The sequence below is a fragment of the Medicago sativa genome, chromosome 7, assembly GCF_051527215.1.
Source record: "Medicago sativa cultivar Bolivia chromosome 7, Bolivia_mono, whole genome shotgun sequence".
Taxonomy (NCBI): Eukaryota; Viridiplantae; Streptophyta; class Magnoliopsida; order Fabales; family Fabaceae; genus Medicago; species Medicago sativa.
Window position 1 is genome coordinate 59,557,760 of NC_140755.1, and position 13,340 is coordinate 59,571,099.

The window sequence follows — 13,340 nt, forward strand, 5'->3', positions numbered from 1 at the left end:
TTTATGTGCTCTGTTCATGGAGGAATAAGCTCTACTAATCCAAAATTTGGAGTCAAACTTTAATGACCCCCCTTCCTCATTTAATTTGTTTAGGGAAAAAATGTATAATAATTTTACAGTTTGATGGAAAGATAAATAAAATTTGAATAATAATTGTTAGTTTAGATGTTTCAAACTCGAATTCTTCCTAATGATTTATTTTTTTTATAAACTCACTCTCTTAGGCTCTATTTGGGAGTTTGGAGGGGAGGGTTTTGAAGGGGTTAAATTGAAGGGAAAAAATAGAAAGAAAAAAAATCAAATTTTTTGAGAAAGTGGTTTATGTTGAAAATGATAAATTAATACTTATAATTAATGTATTTTTAACTTTAAAAGTATTATAACAACATAAATTAGAATTGAAAAACTTACTCAAACCTCTCCAAACTCCTCATCCAATACAATTTTATAGTTCCTTAAAATTAGAGGGATCTTGTATTACGAAGAAAATTAAACCCCCCAAACCTCTCCACTTTCGTAGCTTTCCACTCTTTCCACTTTTTCCATCTTTTTTTTTCTTCCAAATCCTCCCCTCCCTCAAAACTCCAAAATAGAGCCTTAAAGTTTCTTATGTTGAACCTAAAAATGAACATTTGGTGAGCAACTATGGTGATCTAAAGTTTGGTGAGCAACTATGGTGATCTAAAGAACTGAATTCTTTTGAAGTGGTTCATTTTATTTTATTTTTAAGATAATGGGGATCTAGAGCAAAAGAAATGTGTAATTTCGAAATGTTTGAGAAATGGGGTTGTGAGTGGAGAAAGGTGGAATGTTCTTATGGAATAATGCGAGGCAAACAATGTGGTTCCCTTAATTCAATTTTGAATGAGTTGGAAGAACTCTAAATAATTCTGATTTAACGGGTTTAATTTTAATGGTTTTTTTTTTTTTACAAAATATAATTTTCGATTGGTTCTTCAATTAGAGATTTCTTGTGTTTCTTTTCTGGTGAAGAGGAAGAATAACCCTTAAAAAAAATCATTTGGGACTTAAAATATAGATACAAGAAATAAAACTTGAATATTAATTTGCTGATTTGGAGTTGTCACCTCAGCACCCTCGCTAAGCCACAAAAAGCTGGCTAAGCGAGTCCTCGCTAAGCCAGAAAATGTTGGCTAAGTCAGATTGACAGCACACAGCCAAAATTACAGAAACATCAGATTTTCAACCTTTTTCAAAATATACCTTTAGTCTTTCTTTTCAGTTTTAGAATGACATCATCATCAAGATTTAATCAGTAAAGCAAGATTGAACATGAACACATACATGCATTACCATAGAGGGATTCTAAAATATACTCCCTCCGATCACTAATATAAGCAAAAGTTAACTTTTTAGATACATTGAATAATTAATGTATCTAACCTATAATAAAGACTAGATACATCAATTATTCAATGTATTTAAAAAGTTAAATTTTGCTTATATTAGTGACCGGAGGGAGTATATAATCACACTAACTAATCAATTATCTCACACAATAAGCAATTAATCTACCCTAAAGGTGGGTTCTATTGAGGACATATATGTGTTTAACAGCCATGTCGATTTTTTAACGGAGTTGAACCGGATTATAAAAAAGAAAATAATAATCACGGTGTACATATTCTGGGTACTTAAAGGATCGATTACGAAATAAAAACAACTTACAAGGACCAATGCAAAAAAAATGGAAAAATTGTGTAATAATCCATAAAAATAAATATTGTATTGCAGAATGTAGATTGTAGAATAACATAGTTTGTAGATTGTAGATTATAAATATCGTGCTCATGCACGGGTATCCTGCTAGTACAACAATACAAAAATTGTTATATGTTCTATTAGTATACCTTATTTCATACTATTTGTAAAGGTCTCTGAATACTTTTTGCTTTAAATAAAAATCTCTGAATTCTTTCAGAATAAAGAGTGAATGAAAAAAGAATATATGAGATATTGGATCATAAAATGTGAGAATTATTTCCACAACTTTACAGAGTTGTCACGACTAGCAGAGGCAACCATTCCAGTAGCAGCACACTCAGCCAAAGCAGAAATCACATTCTCATGTGCAGGGATTGTCATGCTTTTGTTCTCAGCCATGTTCCACAGCTCCAAGGACTGCACACCAACAGAAAAAGCAACAACAAAAAAAGCAGTATATTAGAAACCAATGAATACATTATGAAAAGAGGTAATACCTAACATAGTTACATACTATGAATCAAGCACATATACACTACCACCAGACACGACATCTACACTGACACGTAGATACCAGTAATAATTTGAAAAAAATGTAAGTGATCGAATGAAACTGCATGCATCAGTGTTGTGTCAAACATCATACATGCCATCAATGTGAAGTGTCGGTGCTACATTTATTACATATTTGTTTTTTCCTTTTGATGATTTCAGATGCAAAAAATTCATAATACCTTTGGATTCATGTTAAATGAAGCAAAGGTAAAAGCAAAGATAAAGGAGTATAGGAGTTAAGGAGTGTGATGCATGTAGTCCAAATGTATAGTTTTGAAATATTCAACAAAAATGTTGTCGCAAAATAAACCTCATGAACATGTCACTTATGTAGTGAAAAATAACATTTCATTAAATTAAAACACTTACCGAAATCCCTCCAACTACTAATAAAGTTGCATAGCTTGGATGAAAAAGACCAGAATAAAACTGGTTCCCAGTAGAGTTGAGCTCCTGAACGCATTCTCCTGAGGTCAAATTCCATATCTTCACCAAATTTGGACTAATAGATGCCAGCATATCTCCAGTAGTATCCCAACAAATATTGTTCACCGGCTCAGGATGACCCTGCAAAAACAAAATATTTAACTACAAAATCCACAAAGATGAAATCCTTGAAATGAAAAAGAACACAATTGCTTTGTAGAGCAACCCAATATGCTGTTCAACCCAGAATTTTCCGAGTTAATTTTTTTTATCCATACTGCTAACTGAATCTTCTAGGTTTAGGACAAGAAAACTTGAAATAGGCAAAGAGAGAATGGAACAAGAAACTTTGATAACATGAGTGACAATCAATATATGAAGAAAGCATTTCAAATATATCTACCTTCATAAGCATTAAATATATACTTTGATCTTTGTTTAAAGGAGATTATATTATATTACAGATATAGATAAACAAGTTGCATCTAAAAAAAAAGATATAGATAAACAAGTAAACGGTAGATTATACCTGGAGTGAGTAAATTTGTCTGTCAGTTTCAACATCAAAAATAGACACTACTTTATCAGAAGCTGCAGCAAGCAACTGTCCTGATCCAGGCTGAAACCTCACTTTTGCATTACCTCCCTGAAACATCAATTGTGATGAATATTAGGGACGCATAAAATTGTTGAAAAAACATAAGACAGAATGCATTTGTTTGACCAACCTTAGATACACGGGTACACGAGGATGAACTAATGTTATAGTACCGAATTTCATTTTCACTATCGCAGAAGCAGAAAAAATCAGTCTTCTTCGGGTGGAAATCAAGGGACATAATGGCTGAACTGTGCCCGCTATATTCTTGAACACAATAGGTTGGCTGCAAGGATAGAACAAGAAAAAGGGTAAATCGTATTTTGTGCATATAATTGCGAAAGATGGTTGCATGCTTTAAACATCAGATGTACAAGTTACAAACAACTAATAGGTAAATTGAGAAAAGATTGTTATGTTACATTGGCTGCGTCCCATAACCGCACAGATTTGTCACATGAGGCTGTCGCCAACTGAGATGAATTTGGTCTAAAACGGACATCTGTAATAACTAATTTGTGATCTTCAGGAGTGGTCTCTGTCCGTAAAGAGTCCATATTCCACAGGGTAACCTGATACATGCTCCCAGAAAAAGTAAGGTATACAACAATTAGAATTTATAAACTGAATGAAATTTTGCTCAGTAGTTATTTAGATAATTAAAATTAAGATTACAGAAAATAAAACATCATTATATGCATAATTAAATCAATCATGATTATCCTATTATTTATATAAGGCCTATTTGTTTATGTCAGTTCTTTGGGAAATAAAAGCAAAAATCTCATAAAAACTAGTTTAGTGCTTTTCTAGAAGTTAAAAATAGTAGCATCTGAAATGTTGCTCTAAAAAAACATGTCGTTGATTCACTTTGTTTTAAGCATACAAAAACGGCTAATAATATATGACAGAATAGCAAATTCTAGAATGAGATAACTCATGAGATTAAAAAATGAAAATACTTCTGCTATAAAGTTTAGTAGAAAATGTTACCAAAGGGTGATGCTTGGTATCACAATAATATACCAATTTCAAACTAAGAGAAAGGCATTATAGAGTAGAAAATAATTTAAAAGCTATTTTCAGATGAAGAGTACAAAAGTTATAATTCAAACTGCTGGTGTTCCTTGAATATGCAAGTGAATTACCTTTTTGTCTTCTCCAGCACTGGCAAGCAACTTTCCATCTGATGAAAAGTGACAAGAAGTAACTTGGTTCCTTGTTCTTATGCAGCTAAATTCAGCAAAGGTGAAAGCTGAAACAAAATTGCGCTGAATCATACATTCCCATAATACTTAGCAAACAGAGAAGAAAGACACACACATAAAGCTTACTTTTTGAAGATTCTTTTTGTTCCTCAGCTGGGCTTTGTTTTATTGTTCCATAGAGATTTCCACCATCTCCTGCATCATTCGATAGAAAGGACTCCACATTATCATCTAAAGCACCAACATCTCCAAATCGATCTATATCATCCTGGTTTATGAAATGATAGTGTCAGAACTCGGAAACATGATAATTTGTTTAACTTATAAAATCAACATTGCAGCAAACAGTTACTCCAACGTTTACATCAAGATTAATGAATGAAAAGAGGATCGTTCTTTACTTATAACTGAATTGAACGTATAGATCAGAAAGCTACAAATACAAAATATGAAAAGTATGACATACAAGTCAACAATCACGAAAGCTTAATATAAAATTTAAAGCAAATCAAATATGCATTTTCATTTGTATGATAAACACAAACATGAAAACTAAATTTATTAATAAGGCTTACAAGTAAATTTGAAGATGATCCAAGTCCTCCTGTTGCTTCTGTACCATACATCATCATGCTCTTTTGCACATTGTTAACATGTTGCATGCTGCTTGCTGTATTCAATACATCACCAGGTGTGTGTGTTGATGACGGTGAATTGGGTGAAGGACCAGCTGTGTTTCCAGTACCAGTGCTATTGGCAGCTCCAGAAGAAGAAGCTTGCTTTCTTTTTCTGTTACTCTGATAACAAAGTAGATATAATATGTTAATTATATGGCTGGACTGGTCATTGGAAAAGGGGAAAGAAGGGGGAAAAATCAGAAACATTAGCACAACCTGCTGCAGTTGATGCTGCTGCAATTGCTCTTGCTGCTGAGACAATGATTGTTGTGACTGGGCCATCTTCATCTGTATGACAACAATTGAAGATTAAAAATTCAATATTTCAGAATTAACCTCCAAAATCATAATTTGTTGCAATTTGTAATATACAAAAAAAGAAAAGAACAACGTAGACATTTACCATCTTAGAACTGATTTATATCGCTTACTTATCACAGACAGATAAAACCGATAAATATACATCTCAAGCACGTTTTTCTTACTTTTTTATTTGATTAGTAAGAAGAACAGCACTGCTGCATAGATACATCTTTCTAAATCAATAGCAAGCATGAAGGAAATAAGATATTAGCATATTGGGACCCCTTGGTGACACAAAAGTTTCTTGTGTACTTACGCGTGTGTGTGTGACAGAGAAAACAGCAGCCACATAACTGACTATGTCAATTGAATTTCCCGCATATTGTTAGACATATTTTCTTTATATATGCAAAATATGTGCATTAAATTTAAAGATATTATGAATGTTAACCAAGCATTTATTTTGACAATTGATATCCTTTTAATATTTGAAGAGGCAGTCTAACCTTAGGTGAACCTGATTGCATTTGGGAGGAAATAGATCCATCATTCCTGTTAGATTGACCATCCTTTGCATTTAAGCTACCTCGAGGAAGACCAGAAAGTCTGCGTGGATCCATATCACCATAATTAGAATTTCCAAGGCTGTTTTGTTGTGCCTGAGCCTGTGCCAAGACCTGTTGTTGTTGTGATGCCAAAAGATATTGGTTCTGCGTTGTTAAATTAGGCTTCGGAACTTGTACACCCAAACCAGGTCTTAGTTGATCAATTCCCTGTTAAAAAGGGATAGGTCATATTTCTCTAGCAAAAAAGTTTAACAAACTTTAGAGAAACAACGATGAGGATAACATTTCAACTCACAGTTAGAGGCCACCCCTTCAATGGAAGACTTGTAACTCCTTGATTTAGTCCTGAAAGATAATTAAATAAACAATAAGAAAAATGGATTCACCATAACTGAAAGTCTGAAACTATACACTAAACATAAAAACCACGAGGAATATCGCTGCAAAAAATTAACATTGAACTTCAATGAAACCAACATTACAAATGCCATAGAAGTAGCATTGGTTACAAGGTTACAAAAATCGTACTATAAGAGTTTACTTCATTGCTGAAGAAGATGGTATTGGAAATTACTCCCTGCTTCCCACAATAATTGTAATATTTGCTTATTTATTTCACACAGATTAAGAAAGCACTATAAATAAAATAAAGAAAATAGTAATTTTACCAATTAACCCTTATCAAGTTTTGGTGGTGTATTCTTGTTCAAGAAAAAAAAAATATTGGTGGTGTATTCACCATTATCAGAAATGCAAAGTGGGAGATATTGACTTAGGTGTGACGCGCATAGTATTATATGGAAGTAAAATTGGGAAAAAAAAACAAATTAATATTGCAATGAAAATTGAAAGCGATATTCATTTCAGGAAAAATATATATATATATATATACACACACACACACACACATTGAAAATGTGACAATTATTATGGGACGGATGGAGTATAATTTTACACTTACCAAATTGGATTATCAAGAAAATCAACAGAAAAAATGTCTTTTATTTTCACCACATAAAACATAGAAGGCTGCATTAAATAACACTCAGTCCCTCTAAACCACCACACTCACACACAAAGATGTAACCATAAATGCTATCCCTAGACCATAAAAAGTGGAAATTTGAAGTAATAACATGAAGGGGGGTAGAGTAATAATACCTGCACTGCCTAACCCAGATTTCGATTGTAAAATTGATTGCCGATAAACTGATGAATCCATGGGAAAATTCTTTGGACTGGCACCAATGTTAACTTCTCCTTTGATGTCCTGTAAAATTAATTTATCAACTTTCTTATCATAGTAATGGATAAAATTGATAGAATTCAACATAAAAATAAAACACATGCAATATCTAATTAAGCATATGGTTAAAGTAGTTACGTTGTTCAAAGCAGACCGTGCCTGCATTTGCTGCAATACCGCAGACATATTCCCAGAATTACCATGAACCAACTGACTGAGACATAAAATAACTCAAATTATTAGCAGTTCAATTCGTATATCAAGTTAATTGTGATACTTTTTCACCAACTGTAACTATAATCTATACAGAAAAGAAAATTTAGTTACCCTTGATGACTTGTTGCTGATTTGAGAAGAGCCATTCTATTTGCATCAATAAGATTTGGAGATACATCTGAATCCATTGAATGAGGGTGTTTCATTCGTTCTTCATACATTTTCATGGCCAATGCACTTGCTGGTGGCTGCCCCAACATACCTTCAGAGTTCATGGGGTTCAAAGAACCACCCAGTCCAGGATGATTAGGATCTCTTCGCTGCAGTTGCGCATTGCGCTGTTGCATCAGTTGCAATTGCTGCATTTGAAGCTGTTCTCTCGCCTTTGTTTGCTGTGTCTACCAACATACAAATTCATATAATATTATATAAGATCCAGTTTGCTACCAACCAACATTCAAAAGAACTAAAAGTGGCCCAGCGCACGAGGTTCCCACCAAGTGGAGTATGGAGAGGTTAGATGTACATAGCCTTACCCCTCAACAAGCAGAGAGGCTGTTTTGAATATTTGAAATCATAACCTCCACTCACTAGGCAGAAACCTTAGCGTTGCGGCAAGGCTCGCCTTCCAATATTTAAAATAACTAACACTATATATATGGATGGAGGGTTTTGGAGGACTACGTATCTATATATGTAAGATTTTGAAAAGTTTTAAAGAATAATATGATAGATGATCATATAACATTTCAATCACACTTAATTTGTTTTTAAAAACATTTTATAGCTTCCTTAAGCTAGAAAAGAAAAATAAGTCCTCCCCTCAAAACATACTCTAGCGAAAAAAATACAGATGTTACATGATAAGATCACCTCAATGTAAGATGCAGCAGCCTCAGAATGCTTCTCATTTGTTCTCGAGATGAATATATCCCAAAAGACGGACCACCACTCAAACAGAAATCCTCCAGGTGCATCAATTGCTATCAAACACAAAAACAAAAACAAAAAAACAACTCACTATATACTCAATTGTGTCGCCACTTTCAGCTTTAACAAAAAAAAAAAAAAAAAAGCATCCTAAAACAATGAACTGGACTATTGATAAACAACCAATTTAACCTAATTCTTTACGACAAATTAACACAACATAAAGAATGATAAAAAATCTCAGTTGTTAGTTTCTTACCTACTGGATCAGTTGAAACCTTTCCTTCTGCCATAAAAGCTTTCGCAGTGTTGTGTAACCTTCTTTTGAGAAAATAATCATGAATATAAACATCAAGCCTGAAGCATAACAAGACAAACATATGAACATCAACATAACATGATCCTCAAAACCAAAATCAAATAAACCATGATCAAACACAGAAACCAAAAACAAATTCATGAGCAACATACATTTTGTCAGCTTCCCAATTACTTTGAGCTTGACCCAAAGTTGGCTTCATACTGACAAACCCAACTTCAAAGAAACTTGTGGTATGATATGGTATTCTCTGCAAAGAAATAAAATTTAGTTTTAGAAGCCTTTAAACATGAAAATCAATCATAATTGTAGATGCCATTAAACAAGAAAATCAACCATAATAAAAATAATTAAACTCCAAACAATTTTCTTTCTCATTTTCATAGACTAAATCCCAAATTCTGTTTCTTTCACTTCTGATTCCCTTAAATTCTAACCATCCTTTCATAATTACACAAAAATTAACATTAACTTTCACAATTATACAAAAATTATCGTCAACTTTCACAAAAACTAACATCAAATTTCACCAATTACATTCCTTCAAAAAAAAAAATCACCAATTACACAAAAACCATCATCAACTTTCACAAAAATTATCATCAACTTTCAATTTTACACAAAAATTAACATGAACTATCACAATTACACAAACAATAACATCAACTTTAACAATTAAAAAAAAAATCAACACCATCTTTCACAATTGTACAAGAAAAAAGAAAAACATACAAGAAGCTCCTTGGATCAAACCTTAAATCACAACCCCGTGATACAAAAACACAACTAAAACCATGAAAACACAAAATTAAGCAAAATTAACTATGAGGGTAGGACCCAATTTCAAGAGAAGAAATAAAAATGGAACCTTTATGTATGAATTTGAGTGCAGATGATGAAAGTTGTCAGAATGTGTGTGTGAAAGAGAGAACAGCGAGAAAATCTGGGAATTTTCTCGGGAAAAAGTGGATGGAATTATGGAACTTGGTGAGTTGAGTGTTGTCAGTGAAGTGCTGCAAGAAGTCGCATTATAAGTTTCATCACACAAAAAGTGAATAGAGAGAGAGAAAGAGAAAAACCATATGGAAGACAAGGATATTTAAAGAGACAGATGATGGTCACATGTAACTGTTGCCAAATGTTAGGTTGTATCTCGACGGACTCGACGGATTAATCTCTGCAGTTACACACGATTCATTTTGAAAATGTATCGTTGAGTATGAATACCACCGCCGACGCATATTACAATAAATTGTAAAAAAGACGATATGTCATAAATTGCAATAATATTTTGCAAATGTTAGGTTGTATATGGACGAATTCGATGGATTAATCTCTGCAGTTACACGATTCATTTTAAAAATGTATCGATGAGTATGAATATCACCACGGGCGTCACATATTACAATAAATTGTAAAAAAGAAGATATGTAATAAATTGCAATAATTTTGTAAATGTTAGGTTGTATCTTGACGAACTCGATGGATTAATCTCTGCAGTTACACGATTCATTTCAAAATATATATTGTTGAGTATGAATACCATCGACATCGTTTAATTACAATAAATTGTAAAAATGAAGATATGTAATAATAAATTGCAATAATTTCTTTCTCTAACTAATGGACGTAATCGCTCAATGATTTCGATGATTCATAAAGAAAGCGCGGAGGAATTAGACTCTCGCCAAAAATCATGGTTCAAATTAGACGTAAAGGTACTCCGTCTATATCTATTTATAAATATAGTTATTAATATTATATAGGGGCGCGGGCAATCCAAAAATTGGCGCGGAACAGAATTGTGGAATGGAGCGGACGTTGTTTTAATTACGTAGACATCAATAATAAAAAATATATTATTAATGAAATATTAAATATATCATTAATTAATGATCTGAGAAAGCATTAAAAAAAATCGAAAAAAAAAATTAGTATTAGTATAAATGAAAAGTAAAAGATGATTAATATCAACATAAAGAGAAAATATATTTTGACCAAAAAATGCATTAATATTTAGTATTAATATAAATGAAAAATGTACCTATTCAAATTAATTGATTTTATGCAATAAAATATAAAAATAAATTAAAAAAATTAGCTATGATGAAGATTTCATTAGCTATGATGAGTCATGAAGAAATCAGAAAAGGATTAGGTTCTCGCATTAATCAAGGTTCAAATTTTCGACGAAAGGTACACCGTCTATTTCTATTTATAAATATAGTTATTAATATCATATAGTGGCGCGGGCAATCCGAAAATTGGCGCGGAACATAATTACGGACATGAGTGGGTGTTGTTTTAGTGACGCAGACATCAATCATAAAAAATATATTATTAATTAAATATTAAATCTATTATTAATTAATGATTTGAGAAAGCGTGAATAAAATTTAAAAAAAAAATATATTTAGTATTAGTATAATTTTTTTTTAAAGATAGTATAATTTTTTTTTGAGGGATTAGTACTAGTATAAATGAAAAGTAAAAGATAATTAATTGATTTATAATATTAACATAAATAGAAAAATATTCTTGACCAAAAAAATACATTAATATTTAGTATTAATATAAATGAAAAATGTACCTATTCAAATGAATTGATTTTACGCAATAAAATATCAAAAATAAATTAAAAAATTAGCTATGAAGAGTCATGAAGAAATAAGGAAGAGATTAGACTCTCACGTTAATCAAGGTTCAATTACAACGAAAGGTACTACGTCTATTTCTATTTATAAATATAGTTATAAATATCATATAGGGGTGTGGGCAATCCGAAAATTGGCGCGGAACGGAATTGCGGAATGGAGCGGACGTTGTTTTAGCGACGTAGACATCAACAATAAAAAATATATAATTAATTAAACATTAAATATATTATTAATTCATGATTTGAGAAAGCATTAAAAAAAATTAAAAAAATATTTAGTATTAGTATAAATGAAAAGTAAAAGATAATAAATATTAACATAAATTGAAAATATATTTTGACCAAAAAATGCATTAATATTTAGTATTAATATAAATGAAAAATGTACCTATCCAAATTATTGAATTTATGCAATAAAATATCAAAAATAAATTAAAAAATTAGCTATGCTGAGTCATGAAGAAATCAGGAAGGGATTAGGGCTCTCGCATTAACAAGGTTCAAATTTCCGACGGAGTATCCACCCTCAATTCCTATTACTTTTTTTAAAGAACCCTCAATTCCTATTTATTAACATAGTTATCAATTACCAACCAAAAACTATATAGTTAACAATGTTGGATAGCGGCGCGGCCAATCCAAAAATTTGCACGGAACATAACGAATACTATTTTTTTTTGGTAGTGTAAAATCATATAACGAATACTATTTTAACAACGCAGATTTCGTAACTAAAAAATATATTATGAATTAAATATTAAACATATTATTAATTAAGGATTTGAGAAAGCATGAAAAAAAATATTTAGTATTTGTATAAATGAAAAGTAAAAGATAACTAATTGCCTTTTAATGTTAATATAAATGAAAAATATACTTACTCGAATTAATTGATTTTATGCAACAAAACATAAAAATAAATTAATAAATTGGCTATGATGAGTCATGAAGAAAAAGGGAAGGGATTAGGCTCTCAAATAAATCAAGGTTCAAATTTCTGACAGACAATTCAAACTTACAAAAATTGGTGTAACCATTTACAATGGCCTATTGAAAGCCATTTTCAACATATTGAAACCATTGTAGTGGGGTATTGAAAATGAGAGAAGAGGGAAGAGGTGATGAATTGTTTCAATAAGTTGAATTATGTACTGCCTTGCCACGTGACGTGGAGAGAGAAGAAATTTTTGATAAAGCTGTGACACGTGGTGCAACATGATTGGCTGCCTAGATTTTTATCTTCTTAATATTTTAGACTCAAATATTTTATTGCAAATAATTTTTTTATTTTTTTATTTTTTTACTAAAATTCGTGATTTCTTTTTCTCTACAAATAGAGACTTGGATCATTTGATTTGGACACAGAAAAAAAATTAAGTTTTTCACTCTCTTAATCTCATTATTAGTCTTTCTTTTGAAGTTTTAGTCTTTGATTAGTGAAATGGATCCCAATAACAATCAATTTTGAAATAAAAAAATTAATTGTATTATTTTAATTTAATTATAATCGATAATTATAATTTTATGTAATTATAAAAACAAAAATTAAATAAGAATAAGAAATAAAAAGTGGTGGGGTAGGGTGTTGAATGAAAACCATTGGAGTGGTAAAAATTGAATGGGTGTTGAATTAAGAGAGAGAAAATGATGTAGAGTGTTGGGAATTAAAAAAGTGGGTGTTGAAGGTTATTGAAAGATAAAAACCATTGTACATGGTCTAAAGCGGAAGCCCGGAGCGGAGTGGACAGTATTTTACTGTCGAGGGTACATACAAAAAAAAGTATCATTAATTAAATATATTATTTGTTAAGGACCTGAAAAGTAAAAGATAACTAATTGTTGTACCTTTCAAAAAAAAACTAATTGTTGTACCAAAAAAGATAATTGAATATAAAATGTATTTTTTTGGAAATAT

At 31.3% G+C, this 13,340-nt stretch overlaps 1 protein-coding gene across 2 annotated transcripts; it reads right to left on the reverse strand.

Annotated features, from left to right (window-relative positions):
- Positions 1–1,725: 1,725 nt before the first annotated feature.
- On the reverse strand, positions 1,726–9,842 carry LOC146907248 (transcriptional corepressor LEUNIG_HOMOLOG-like). 2 transcript variants are annotated; one of them, XM_085727502.1, is made up of 18 exons: positions 9,638–9,842; positions 8,922–9,019; positions 8,710–8,807; positions 8,394–8,503; positions 7,632–7,912; positions 7,443–7,518; positions 7,220–7,328; positions 6,354–6,403; positions 5,999–6,265; positions 5,406–5,477; positions 5,088–5,309; positions 4,639–4,780; positions 4,453–4,559; positions 3,727–3,876; positions 3,435–3,590; positions 3,236–3,352; positions 2,650–2,847; positions 1,726–2,142 (listed from the first exon to the last, which is right to left on the reverse strand). In XM_085727502.1, the coding sequence occupies exons 2-18, from the start codon at positions 8,969–8,971 to the stop codon at positions 1,999–2,001; spliced, it is 2,349 nt and encodes a 782-aa protein (XP_085583628.1). In that variant the 5' UTR covers positions 8,972–9,019; positions 9,638–9,842; the 3' UTR covers positions 1,726–1,998. The 2 variants fall into 2 exon arrangements, with proteins under 2 accessions (XP_085583628.1, XP_085583627.1); XM_085727501.1 differs by having other exon boundaries at positions 7,632–7,918.
- Between the last annotated feature and the right edge of the window lie 3,498 nt (positions 9,843–13,340).

Coding starts and splice junctions, on each gene's coding strand:
- LOC146907248 (XM_085727501.1), bottom strand. CDS start 8,971: ATGAAGCCAACTTTGGGTCAAGCTCAAAGTAATTGGGAAGCTGACAAA. Junction 7,519..7,631: donor TCAGCAACAAGTCATCAAGG/GTAACTAAATTT, acceptor TTTATGTCTCAG/TCAGTTGGTTCATGGTAATT. Junction 3,591..3,726: donor GGTTATGGGACGCAGCCAAT/GTAACATAACAA, acceptor CTATCCTTGCAG/CCAACCTATTGTGTTCAAGA.